We start from the raw sequence: 14002 nt of genomic DNA on the forward strand, positions 1-14002 counted from the left end.
ACTGAGGCATGATCCTAACCTGGAATGCTACTCTTTTAATGCACACATACTCAAATTCAAACAAATACACTTCCTTACTACACAATTAGTAGATCCCCAATCTTCCTACAATGCAAGGACCAGAGAATTCTACACTTTTCAGATCTCAATCAGTGGAATCCTCTGGAACATGAGGGAATTTCCAGTAGGCTAGAGGCAGCATATCTCCATTCACGGGATGCTCTCTGAGGCTCCAAGAAGTCCCCTTTCCCTCCTGGGTTCAGCCCCTACTATGATTTTCACTTTTCCCTCATGGGAGTCTTTTCTTTGCTAGCAACCCAGTCTTGCAAAAACTATTTTGAATGTCTGGTCAATTTTGCTCTGAGATGTCTTCAAAGGTCCATTCTGAGGACAACAGTGTTCACTTTGCAGCCTTCTTGGGATTTTTATTTAGCTAGAGCCTCTTCATCCCAGGATTTAAAGCATGATGAAAACTTTAGCTCATGAATCAAAACAACTCTCCAGAGCTAAAAGCTAACTGTATTTGCATAACAATTTAGCAGATCCAAACTGCAGGGCAAGGTCGGGCGAAATAAATTGCTAAGGTCATGCTTCTCTTGAAGTGGTATTACATTCACAATTGCTGAGCCCCCAGTGCTTGCTCCGCCCCATGGATCTCTCTCTGCCACCCTCCTAAATGATACTGTGGCATAAAATAAAATTAATCTACTGTATGTGTGTAAACCACAGGCCTGCCCCTAACTCTTTCCTTCCAGTTCCAGATTATTTAGATCATGGAAGAAAACGATTAGATCATGACCTATTGACCGTATTACCATACAAATGAAATAACTTTAGGAGAAACAGTGATCTGGGAACTCTTGGTCTAAACTGGGAGCTGCTGTTGACTTTATTTGAAATGCTAAAAGTATTTGGAATCTCTTTCATTTATTGAACAAATAATTGCTTTGAACTCACTTTGTTTTAATTCTGAGAACCTAAAACCATAAAGGATCCTTAAAAAACGCAAAGGCTCACATACCAGAGAGATGGCAGCTGGGGAGATTAAATGCGTAAATAATTCTTGCTTTAATACCCTTAGCTAGAAAAACCTTTAAAGCGACACATCGAGAAGCTCGTTAAAGTCACAGCCTTTTTGAACCTATTTCAGTGAACCACTGGATTTCAGATCCCTGGGGCACGACTCCGAATTCAGAATTCTCTGCGGCTCAGAGTCTTTTTCCTCTGAGGTCTCGGGGAATTTTGCAAACTACGGCTCCCGGCCTTGGAGGGGAGAGGACTTTCCTGGGGCACGAGATGTGCCACCCGGGAATCTCACCAACAGTGGGCGTTTAGCGCAGCCAAGCGACAGGCTGGCGCCAGGGCGCAGCAACAGGGAGGCGCCGGCCGAGGCGGGGAGAACTTGGGCGCTCCGAGCAGAACCACGCTTTGCTGGCCAGTCGTGTTGCTCCTTCCTCCGAGGAAGCAAACGGCGGTGGCTACTGGGCAGAGAAATAACGAAAGGAAGGAAGAGAGGAAGTAGCGAGGGAAGAAAGAAAAATGAAGCCAGCGCTGGGGGAGCCTGCAAGAGTGTGGCCGACAGTGGAGAAAGGCGGATTTGGCTTCTTTTCCGCACCCCGGGCGTGAACGCCCTCTCCAACGCGACCCCAGGAAATAAGTGGGTCTCTCCCGGGTGGAAAAGGAAAAGAATCCAAGTGAGAGCGTTGCTCCTCTGTCACCCCTGCCCCCTTGGAACTCCGGCTGCTTCTCAGCCCAGCCGCCTCGCGGGGCCGGACGCAGAGCCCGAGGCGCCCTGCAGATGGGGCGGGCAGGGGACGGGCGCCCCAGCCGCGGGTGACAGGCGTCCGCCCGCCCGCCTGCCCCGCTCCGCGCAGTGACCGGGCGGGCAGAGGATGCCAGGCGGAGGGACCCTGGAGCGGGATCTGAGACTGCCGAGGGCGCGCTAGGCTTCAACTTGGATGGCCCGGAGACCGCTCCAGCTGCGGGGACCGCTTCACCGATTGGAGTGAAGCTGCGCGCGGGACCTGGAGGCGGAGACCTCAGGCGGCAGCTGCAGAGGGGCGAGCCGGGCGCAGGAGGGGGCGCGCTTTCTCCCTGCGGGTCTCAGTAATGAGGAGACTGAGTTTGTGGTGGCTGCTGAGCAGGGTCTGTCTGCTGCTGCCACCGCCCTGCGCACTGGTGCTAGCCGGGGTGCCCGGCTCCTCCTCGCACCCGCAGCCCTGCCAGATCCTCAAGCGCATCGGGCACGCGGTGAGGGTGGGCGCGGTACACTTGCAGCCCTGGACCACGGCCCCCCGCGCGGCCAGCCGCGCTCCGGACGGCAGCCGGGCAAGCGCCCAGAGGGATGAGCCAGAGCCAGGGACTTGGCGGCCCCCGGCGCCCTCGCCGGGCGCACGCTGGTTGGGGAGCACCCTGCACGGCCGGGGGCCGCCTGGCGCCCGGAAGCCCGGGGAGGGAACCGGGGCAGAGACCTTGTGGCCGCGGGACGCCCTCCTATTCGCAGTGGACAACCTGAACCGCGTGGAAGGGCTGCTGCCCTACAACCTGTCTTTGGAAGTAGTGATGGCCATCGAGGCAGGCCTGGGCGATCTGCCGCTTTTGCCCTTCTCCTCCCCTAGCTCGCCGTGGAGCAGTGACCCTTTCTCCTTTCTGCAAAGTGTGTGCCACACCGTGGTGGTGCAAGGGGTATCGGCGCTGCTTGCCTTCCCCCAGGGCCTGGGCGAGATGATGGAGCTCGACTTAGTCAGCTCAGTCCTGCACATTCCAGTGATCAGCATCGTGCGCCGCGAGTTTCCGCGGGAGAGTCAGGTGAGAGGAGTCTGGCGCGTGCAGTGGAGACGGGCGCAGCAGGGGGCAGGGGCTGTAGCGTGGGCAGAGGAAAAAAAAGGGCCCGGTGACGTCCGGAGGGACTTGGTGTTTTATAACTTTGATACTGTTTAAGGATGGGACCATATGCATAGGTGATAGGTAGAGGGACCTCAGTAGAAGTAGAATAAAACACTTTAAGAGTGGATGAAAATAAAATGCGAGGTGGGGGTCGCAGATGGAAGGAAGTGGGGAGAATACGCGGACGGAAAAAAAAAATCACGTTTTGACCTACTGGGAAAAATCTTCTAGATGCCCGACAGAAGCAGAAGTCGAGATTCAGGACCGTGGAGAGCGGTCAAGGTTCTGAAGACAAGAGCAGGGACTGGGGGTGGGGTGTTCCCGTCTCTCTGCTGGAGTCCTACACTCCCTAGAGGAACTCTGACAGCATGTGGCGGAAAAAGCAGCATCTGCTCTCTTTGACTTCAGAAGGTGTGCCTGAGCCTTAGGCATTGGGGTAAGGAAGGAGACACATCCCTCTGAATTCCTTTGAGTAAACAGAAAATCTGCAACTAGCACAGAAGAAGCAATAGGTAAAGAAAAGTGGTTAATTAGTTTGGGGTACTGGAAAGCACTAGAAATACATAATAGTATAAAAATGGATGGGTAGATTCATTTGAGGATTGTTTCTTTGTGCCTGACATGGACTTGGAGGCTGGTATGCAATTGCTGTGTTGAGCTCATTCCTGCTCCCATTATCTAAGAATATAGGAAAGTGAATCTAATGATATAGTTTTTTATCTGCTAAAAAAACTAAATGTCGTTTTAATAAAAGAAGATATTTATGAACTTAACTGTTGACAAGTAATAATGAGGAGATAAATATTTAAGGACAGGATAGGGTCCTTATAGCAAAAGGAGTTTTCTACATTTTATACATTACTTTTATCATAATAACCAGCTGTATTAAGCCTTGCACAAAGTATTTACGAAGCAAATAGGTAACTGGCATCAGCCCCATTTTGAGGATTGAGAAACTAAGGAAAGTTCTGGAGCTTGATCAACATTGGCCAGTGTGCTAGTAAAAGCGTCCAGACCTTGGAGAATTTCTAACTCTACATCATTTTCACTCTATTCCTTTAGCTCAAAAATATATATATTTCTAATCTATCTTCTTCTACTTTTGATATATATATGCAGAGAAAAGAATTAAAATGAATAAGGGCAATATACAAGTCAAAAGTTTGGTAGAATCTATGCATAAAATATCAAGGGAGTACTAAAGATTCCTTTTTCTAGAAAAATAAATCTTACATTCTTAATCTCAGGAAGGGTGAATACAAACTACTTTAAGCAGTTGCCCAGAAGATGCCTATTTAATGCTGAACTATAGAGATTTGATCTGCAGAGTGCAGGCTAATTAACTTTTATCTAAAATATTTCTGTCACCTGAATCTGAATGACTGTAGGCAGCAGATGGGAAGGCATGGAAAACACAGGTGCACAATACTGCCAATGGCCAAAGTGTTATAAACATGAAATTACATCCATAGGGTGCATCATTATTAATATCCATGCAGAATCAGATCTAACAAAATGCAGGAGTCAGCATCACTAGCTTCTCATCATTGCTTCCTTATTACCGAATACTTCATAAGTTGCCAATAGTGGTCACAGTCTCCAGACTCCTTTCCATTTGCAGATTGTTTGGCAAGAGTCTTAAATAACAAGACTTTTCCCCCCAAAAAATTAGTGTTTCTTAGTTAGAAGGGAAATTGTGTTCCATAATGGATGTGTGCAGTATATAGCACATTTCAACAAGGAGATCAGGAAAACCATGAAGCAGAATCTAGAATCAGTAAATTTCAAAGCTTTAAGATGACTGGGAGAATAAAGTCTACCAGAGACAAACTGACAATAAAATAAATCTCTGCCTAGCGCGTTTACTTCTGTATTTCAATTCAGAAACATTTTAAATCACTGTTGTCACTGTTACTTTCATGGTACACATATTGAAATGGAAAGATTATTATATTAATTCAGATCTAATTTGTCCAGTGAGGACACTTTCTTTCATCTCCTTTTGTATTTTAAATTCAAACATATCTAACTTGTTTTACTTTTAGTATATCATTTAAATGGCATTCTATAATATTTAATATTAAGAATGTCTTGCTCAATGCCAAGTCACTGTAACATGTAATTTTAGGATATGACCATAATCTGCTTTCAACAAAAATAGTAACTGATTTTTCCCTTGCTTCTCCTTTCATTAATACACTGATGTGATTTAAAAAGAAAACTTTCTAAATATAAAAGGATGTCAAAGTCATTCCACACAGTAAATAAAATTGACGATTTAGCCACTGTCCTCGAAGCCTACTGCCCTGTGACTTAACTTGTTGATTGTGTCAATGCCTGAATAAAGGATTCTAGAAGAAAGTGGACTTATTCACACAACTAAATAAAATAAAATTGTGTCTCTTATTCAAACAAATAAAAATTGCTTTTAGAGCAGGAACAGCAACAGCTGTTTTCTCTCACTTTCTTTTGGGCTGATGATTTCTTTCATATGACAGTTTCAATTAATAAGTAATCATGTTGGTAACATCCTGCCACAACCCTTGAATGGAAGGAGATACCACCAAGATGATCAAACCCCTAAGAAAAGCATAATAGTTTCATTTAAATATACTATTTATTCAAAACATAAACACATAGGACCATCAGTTTGGAGGGGACCAACTTTCTTCAAGCAGGGAAATTCATTAAAAGTAAGCTAGTTAACTACTCATTTTTTGAAAACGTATCTATATTGCCACTACATTGTAAAAGCTTACTACAGCATTACACATAGGATGGAGTCAAAGCACGTTTCCATCAAAAAAATTCTGACTTCACTACCACACTCAAACCCCCACTTGAGGCTAACCCACTTTATTAAAATAATTACTTCTTAGTACTAAATTCTATTCCTACGACCTTCAAATAATGATGTTGCATATGTACCTAGTTCCATTTAAAGTTACATTAAGTTCCTACAGTTATACTTTCTTTCTCTTCCCTTTCCATACTACTTTTTCTTCTAGAGGTTTTAGAGGGTTTGTGTAGTTTCTTCAAAGTTAAATCCTTAAAATTTACCTGCTGAGGTAGTGACAAATACACATTTTTTCTAAAATATATATCTCATGTTAATTCCATTTCAGTTCCATTAGGCAAAGTTAATGAAGTAATAATTGGCTTAGATCCAAAGCAATGCAATTCAAAAGTGACTGCACTCCTATTTTCAACTGTTGTTGAATGTCTCTACCACAATTTTGCCTGTTTCATTAGTCATATGTACTAACAAATTAATATATGATTTTTTTGCAGTGGAAATATACGTGTTTTAGATGGTCCATTTTCTCTGACAACACAGGGCTGAGTACTGAAGCCTGTTTACTAGAATTTGGCTAACACAACACTACTTTTGCACAGTACAGGGACAGAACAATGGTATCACTGCATAACCTGGGTGCCTCATGAGGGGATCAGGAAAGGACATTTATTTTTTAATATCTGCTCTCAACTGTGTTAGTTTTCCTTGACTTGCTCTGTGCAAAGCACAGCTCTCTCTCCTCTGGGGGAAATGTGTTCTTCTACAATTTATGATGAATGGCTGATAATAGCACCTAATTGTTGCTCACTTGAAGATAAACGATTTCAAATTAAATGTCAAGTGATGCAAAACTTTTCCTAGTAGTGATCTTTTTACAGATTCTTCTTGAAGAACAGAGACATGGGATTAATTTGGAAGTCTTTTTTAATTTGGTAATTTATTTACAATATTTATTTATTTTTCTAGATACATAGAGCAGAAGAGACTAGCAGACACCATGTATTGGGCAATTAGTCTGTCTCTCCCACTTTTCTTTGTGCTTACCACAGGAGCATCATTTAATCTATAAAGAATATATTTGCTTTTGATCTTACTTTACCATTATATCTTAGAGTTAATTTATGACTGAATCAGCTGAGCTATCTAAAGACCAATTTCAGTGTCTAATTCCTTAGTGCTTTATCTTCTGGTATTGCAGAAGGCACAATGGATTTTGTAGCATTAGATTTTATTTCGTGAATATCTCCAGTCAAATTCAAAGCACGTTAGTTAAAAGAACAAAATGTAATAGAAAGTATATGAAATCATGATCGAAAGATTACCAGTCTGCCTCTACATCTTACTAGCCATGTAATCTTGGGCAAGTGACTCTATCTCTGAGCATCTCTGCTTACCAGTCAAAAGAAGGTACTTTACCATGTTGACAGAGTTGTTTTGTGAATCAAATGAGAAAGTGGAAGTACTCTGGAAAAATTTATAGTGTTAACCAAATAATGAGTGGGGAGGTGTTCGTCACGATCTGATAATAATCAATTAAGTCCTAATTCTCCACTAATTCTCCATCAATAATTACTCATCAAAATGGGATGTGATTTACACAAAACATGTCTCCATCCCCCACCTTCTTCCTTACCTTCCCCTTCATTTTTTTCTCTTAAAAATAATTAAGTGGGTTTAGCCACACAAAAAACCCTAGGTTCCTAAGTAGGTTGCACACTTGCCTAGGAAAAGAAGACATGTCATAGTACTATTTCTGTACCAATGGCAACTGTTTACCTATGACACATCCAACACAGCTTCTATAGCCTTAGGTTCTGCCATAGGAAATTCAATAAGATTCCCAAGGTTTTTGAGAAATGTTGGTCCTTCACATTGGTCTTAAGTTTTTCTACAGGCAAACTCATCATTCATAAGACTATGGCCACACAGAGTCTACCTCCTCCCTACCCGCTTTTCACCAACTCTACCACTAAGCACACATTGGCTCATTCAAAATTTTTTTTTTACAGAAAGTCTTCCTTGATAAAGAAGGTAGTGTGTTGGTTCATACTGTCACAAGCTCCTTAGCTCATCATGAACAGATAACAATTTGCAAACCAGCTACTTTGTGTACCATTGCCCTAGACAACTCTGCTGGGCTTATAGAAAGGTATTGCTCACTTTAGTGGCACCGCTAAATGTAGAGATGAGAAATCTCATTGTCTTTTCTCCTGCCTGCTCTAGCTGCTGCCACATGCACAGAGAGTGAAGGAACTATACAGCCCTAGAAATGTGATGCCAAATCTATAAAACTAGATGAAAAGAAAGAACATCTCTTAACACCTGCCACATTGTTTTATGAGTGAATGACAAACTAATAGAAATCTTTAAGCCATTCAGTTGTCTTTCTCTGATATTTTCTTTATGGGATTACGGGAGAAAAAAAGAGCCATTAGGGAAAAGGTGAGCTAAGAGTGAGCCAACTCTCTCTCCCTCCCTCCCCCTTCCCTCAACCTGACCTCAGCCAAATTCTCAGATCTTTTTCTTAAATGTGTAAGATTTATGCACTTTTAGGGGACACTCTCCCCTGTGTTTGAGCTTTGGTATTGAGGGAGCAGGTTGGTCCCTGGCGTGGGATAGTATTACCTCAGCGGGAGAAAACCCTGACACTGAAACGCTGGTATCTGATAGGCCAGGGCTGGTCTAGTGATTGAGATGAGCCTGCAAGGGTTCAAGTAGTAAAGAATTAGGCAGGATGACTCCTTTTTTAGTTGGTCTGAATTATGTTTCATCATTATTCATTTGAAGCATAGAATTAGGAAAAATTTTAATCATATGTATTTTTGTAGCATTTATGTTTTTCAAGGCTTCCTCCTAACAGCCCTGTAAGGTAGATGTCAATGTATAGACAAAGTACAGGGAAGTAAAAAGAGCTATGCATTGTAGGAAGTGAGCAGTCACCAAGAAGAAAAAAGACTAATGGTTCCTTCTGAATTTAGTATATTTGTCAGCCTACAACCAAAGTACAGACTGGATCCACGACTGCCTTTAGAATAGCCCAGAGGAAAGGATAAAAGAAAGATATATCTATTTCCGGGTTTGATTGCTAAAAGCATACTGTACACTAAATGTTAAAACAATGGGAATTTAATTAATGGAATCATGATATATCTTTACAATGGAATACTGCGTACTCATCCAAAATAAGGATATATTATTTATTGATACAGCGAGGTAAAATGTATTTACAAAAATATATGTAAAGTGTGACTTCATTTTGGTAAAATATGAAGTCTGGAACTTTATTAAAATGTTACTAGTGATTATAACTAGATGGTAGAAGTCCAAATTTTTCCTTATTCATGCTTCTATATTCCTAAAAATAATTATGTATTACCTATACAATCAAAAAATAATGAGAAAAAAAGATAATATGTATACCATAGAGTTCTACTCAGCCACAAAAAGCAATAGTGATCTAGCACTTCTTGTATTATCCTGGAAAAAGCTGGAACCCATTTGACTAAGTGAAGTATCCCAAGAATGGAAAAACAAGTACCACATGTACTCACCATCACATTGATATTAACTGATCAACACTTAAGTGCACATATAGTACTAACATTCATCGGGTGTCAGGCAGATGGGAGGGGGCAGAAAGGGATGGGCATATACACACCTAATGGGTACGGTGCACACCGTGAGGGGGATAGACATGCTTGAAGCTCTGACTCAGTTGGGGCAAAGGCAATATATGTAACCTAAACATTTTTACCCCTGTAATATGCTGAAATAAAAAAAATTTAAAAAAAAGAAAACTATATATTTCAAGAAAAATAAATTGTTGAATATATTTAAATTTATCAAAGTCCTTTCTCATCCATTTTATCATTTTATCCTCACAATTACTTTGTGACATGAGCAGGACAAATATTATTACCTTCATAATGTAAATGAGAAAAAACGAGGCAATAACATATATAGATGAAGGAAAGATAAGGTGGGAATTAAGAGACTATATTTTTGAGGAGCTCAGAGCTATGTTATAATCTGAGCTGTACAACTTTCTAGACATCCTACCTTGGGAAACAAGCTTGATGTCTCCATGTTTCAATTTCTTGAATCACAAAATTTTAATATCTCCTATGTTTATGGTGAGGACTATATCATATATGCAATATAATTAACACAGTATCTAGAGCACAGCATGTTCTGATGATGATGATTATTCTTTTAGCACAAAGTATTGATATGGCAAAATTAATATAAAAATAATCAGAATATGAATGCAAGTATCTTTGTTTTCCAGGGAACTTCTATATGCATTTTCAATATATGTATAATATTCAGGCTTAAGACATCAAGTTCCAGCAAACAACGCAGAGAAAAGTGAAGAAATATGCTGTTTTTAATTTTTTTCCTTTTGAGAAAGGGTTCTTGCTGTGTTACTCAGGCTGGCCAACTTTTGGGCTCAAGTCATCCTCCTTCCTCAGCCTTCCAAGCAGCTAGGACTGCTACCCAGCTAAAATATTCTGTTTTGAAACCCCACTTAGAGTTCTGGTTCACTGAAGTGCACCTGAAAGTTAAGTGTATGTAAGGTTGGTCCACGATGAAGTGAACTTTGAAGTCTGGTTTTAGAAAGTCACTTCTTTATATGGGTTCAGGATGGTTGAATTTTTACAGCGGTTACGTTAGAGGTTAAGAATGGCGTTGTGGTCTATTAGACAGTATTAATAAGGAACTCACAAATTTTTCCTCATCTACTACCTTAACTTCTCATAGGGGGGTTCTGAGGAACTAAACTCAAAAAATGATAGAATGGAAATGGTGTTTTCACTTTATTAATAAATGCATTAATGCCCTGTTTCATAGCTCTTTATAAAAAGATTGGGTTGGAATATACATCTTGGGCCTCAAGTTTCTGTGGAATTTCCTAGTTCTAAATTTCGACATCGACCACCTTCCGTCTGGGCAAATAAAAGAAAGAAGTGGCAGAAGAGATAGAGGACAAGAGTCTGTGGTACAGAAATTGGCTTATTTTGCTGTGGTAGGCTGAATATTGGCCCCCCAAAGATTTTCAGGCCTGAATCCTCAGAATATGCGAATATGTTATCTTCTATGGCAAAAGGGATTGAAGATGTGATTATGTTTAGTGTATTGAGATGGGGAAGGTACCCTGGATTATCCAGGTGAGCACAATATAATCACAAGGGTCCTTATGAGAATAATGCAGGAGTCAGAGTCAGAAGAGAAGGTAAAGTGATGATGTGATGAAGGAAGCAGAGATTGGAGTGATGCACTTTGGAGATGGAGGAAGGGACCATAAACCAAGGAATACAGACAGTGTCTAGAAACTGAAAAGGCAAGGAAATGGATTCTCCCCTCAGAGGCTCCAGGAAGAATGCAGCCCTGCCAACACCTTGACTTTAGCCCAGTGAAACTGATCCAGACTATGACCTCCAGTCATAAGTAACAAGAGAAGAAATTTGTGTTGTTTTAAATGACTAAGTTGTTGGTAATTGGTTACCTCAACAATAGGAAACTAATGCACTTGCCCATACAGACTGATGCGAGAAGGTGGAAAAGAGATAGAAGGTGATCTGGCCCTCTTTATCCTGGCAAACTTGCACACAACTCTGAGGGACTTTTTAAATGAATATTGCTTTTCTGATCATAAAAGTAAAACACATGCACTACTATCCATGCATGTCCATGGATAACCCTGAATCACATTTTGATGTATTTTATTCTCTCAAGGCTAATGGTTTAAAATTTTAGCAACAGTAAGAGTACAATTAAGGAAATCCCTATTGCCACTCTAATCAGGCATTGGCATCAAAGAACAAGAGAAATAAAGAAAGTCTTATATTTTTATTATTGTCATTTTTTTATTTTAGAATATTATGAGGGTACAAGTGCTTTGGGTACATAAATTGCCTTTGCACAGCGGAAGCCTGAGCTACAAGAGTGCCCATCCCCCAGACAGCGAGCACCACATCCATTAGTTGTAAATTTACCCATCCCTTCCTGCCCCCTCCACCCCCGATGAATGTTACTTCCATATGTGTACGTGAGTGTCGATCAATTAGTACTGATTTACTGGTGAGTACATGTGGTGTTAGTTAGAAAAGTCTTATTTTAAAAAAAAATCTGAACACTCAAATTTGACATGGCTTTTGAAACTTGAGCATTCTGGTATTTCTGTGTCAAAGAGTGAGATTTTCTTTTGTGTTTGTGGTCTATATTTTCATCACTCTGCAAGTAGCTAAATCTGCACAGTTCCAAACAATAGCTCAGCCTGCATCTTTCAGTAACATTCTTAGGAATGACTTAGAGATGAGACACCACTACTTTCCTCTCAGAGGTGATCGTTAACTAAATTTACTGAACATTAGTGGTACAGTACTAAGCACGTGTATGGCTGCACAATCTGCATGCCATCTATTGGTGTTTTTTGTACTGAAGGCCTCAACTAGAAGCCAAACAAAAATTGGGTTAATATTCTTCAGATAAAAAAGAAAGTTTTTATTTTTAGAAGCAAAGTTAAATGCTCAGCATGTCTTTATCTAACAGAATCACAATCTGGCTCTGTTGTGAAATGCTATTTGTTCAGTTCCAACCAGAGATTCTTAAATGAAGATTCCATTAAACAATTTGCTTCTATATATTGTGAATGTAATAGGAGCAGGTATATGTACAGGTTCACACACAGAGAGATATCGTCTTGGTGCTATAAGAGGAGTTAAGTTTGAGTCTTATCACACATTATGTTATACATATAAAGAAATACTTCAATATGTACTTGAAAGTGAATGATAAATCCATATTTGAATTAATCCAGTGTGCCTTCACCTGGTCACAGGCACAGAGAGCCATCTAGTGGTCCCCAAAATATAGTTTTAAGATGAAGCCTCCTAAAAATTCAACCTCACAACACAGGAAGGGATTCAAAGCAGCTATTAGTTCCTTCCTTGTCTTTTGCCTGTGGGAAATCTAGGTTAATCCATCATAGAGAAGACCTTCTTCTGCCTTCTAAGAAGATTCAACAACCTCTGTTGTACTGCCAACATATCTATAGTTATAAACCATAATGTAAGGTATCTGCAAGTGTGTGTCCAGAGGGGTTGGGAGAAAAATGTGAAAGACTCTTACCAACTTTAGAAATGTGGAATAGTTAATTTTTTAGTAGCCGTATTTACTATCACTTTTGTTCGTAATGTACTGTGAAAAGATGCAGTCATTTTATTGTGTTAAGCACATCATTTATTCCTTTATTACTAATTACAAAAAATGTATGTTCCTTGGCAATAATTCTGAAAGTCAACAAAATGCCAAAGAATAAAATTAAAAACACCCATAAATATTCAACTCAAAGATCTACACATATGTGTGTACTATAAAATTGAATCATGCTATTTGATGAATTTTCTTTTTAACTTATCCATACAATTAGACATCTTTCCATATCATTAATACGTTTCTCCATTATTTTTAAGATAGCTTGCCTTTGAATGGGTTGTTTCATGATTTGTTTACCTAGCCCCAGTTGTTTAAAATCAGGGTTTTTTCCCACTAAAAAAATAAATAACACTGCTAACTAATGGGACTTTACCAGGCTCATCTTCCTTAACACTTCCCTAACATTCTACAGCCACTTATGCCACAATAATAATTCACAGAAATGAAGTGGGGTACACCACCCTTAAGAGAATGTATCAGATTCTCCAGGTTTTGTGAATATAGTTCAAAAAAACATTCCATCCCTCACTGACATGCCAAGACTCTGACATGCCTGCCCTGTAGCCAGAGAAATATATTAAATAGGTCAATAATTATCAGCAAATCTACAGAACCTGGTCCTCAAGGCCTTCACAAATATATGCAGCTGACTCTTGCCAACTTATGACATTCTGTTGAGATATAGGTACAAAGAAAGCACAAAATTTCTAGAAGTTGAAATGTGTGTATAATTTTTTAAAATCAATAAATGTAAATCACTACATTAAAAAGCATATCTATACGGAAAGACAGATATACACCCAGTTGTCATGATTTGCAGATGAATTATGTTCTAATTCAGAATTGATTTTTCCACTGAAACAATGTTATCTGTGCTTTTTAAGACCTCAGGCCAGGCCACCAAAGCCTGTTTGTCCCATTATATAGCAGAACTCAGATATTAATCGTTTTATAGTTACTAAACACCATCTGTAACAAATCTTTCTGTTTGAGACCAAGGCGATGTGGAGTAGCAAGGAGAACTAGAAAACTGGCTTCAAGTTACAGTTCCCAAATCATCAGTAGAGCCTTGAAAAACCTCTCTGAGCTGCAGTTTCCTTC

At 40.2% G+C, this 14002-nt stretch overlaps 1 protein-coding gene across 1 annotated transcript in view; it reads left to right on the plus strand.

Annotated features, from left to right (window-relative positions):
* The first annotated feature begins 2046 nt into the window (after positions 1 to 2046).
* The window catches only part of GRIN3A (glutamate ionotropic receptor NMDA type subunit 3A), a 147944-nt gene continuing 135988 nt past the window's right edge, over positions 2047 to 14002 (plus strand). The window contains exon 1 of the mRNA XM_045562169.1: positions 2047 to 2808. Within this exon, the coding sequence (XP_045418125.1) occupies positions 2110 to 2808 (699 nt within the window). The 5' untranslated portion in view covers positions 2047 to 2109. The remainder of the gene's footprint in view (positions 2809 to 14002) is intronic.

The sequence above is a fragment of the Lemur catta genome, chromosome 10 (genome assembly GCF_020740605.2).
Source record: "Lemur catta isolate mLemCat1 chromosome 10, mLemCat1.pri, whole genome shotgun sequence".
Classification (NCBI taxonomy): domain Eukaryota; kingdom Metazoa; phylum Chordata; class Mammalia; order Primates; family Lemuridae; genus Lemur; species Lemur catta.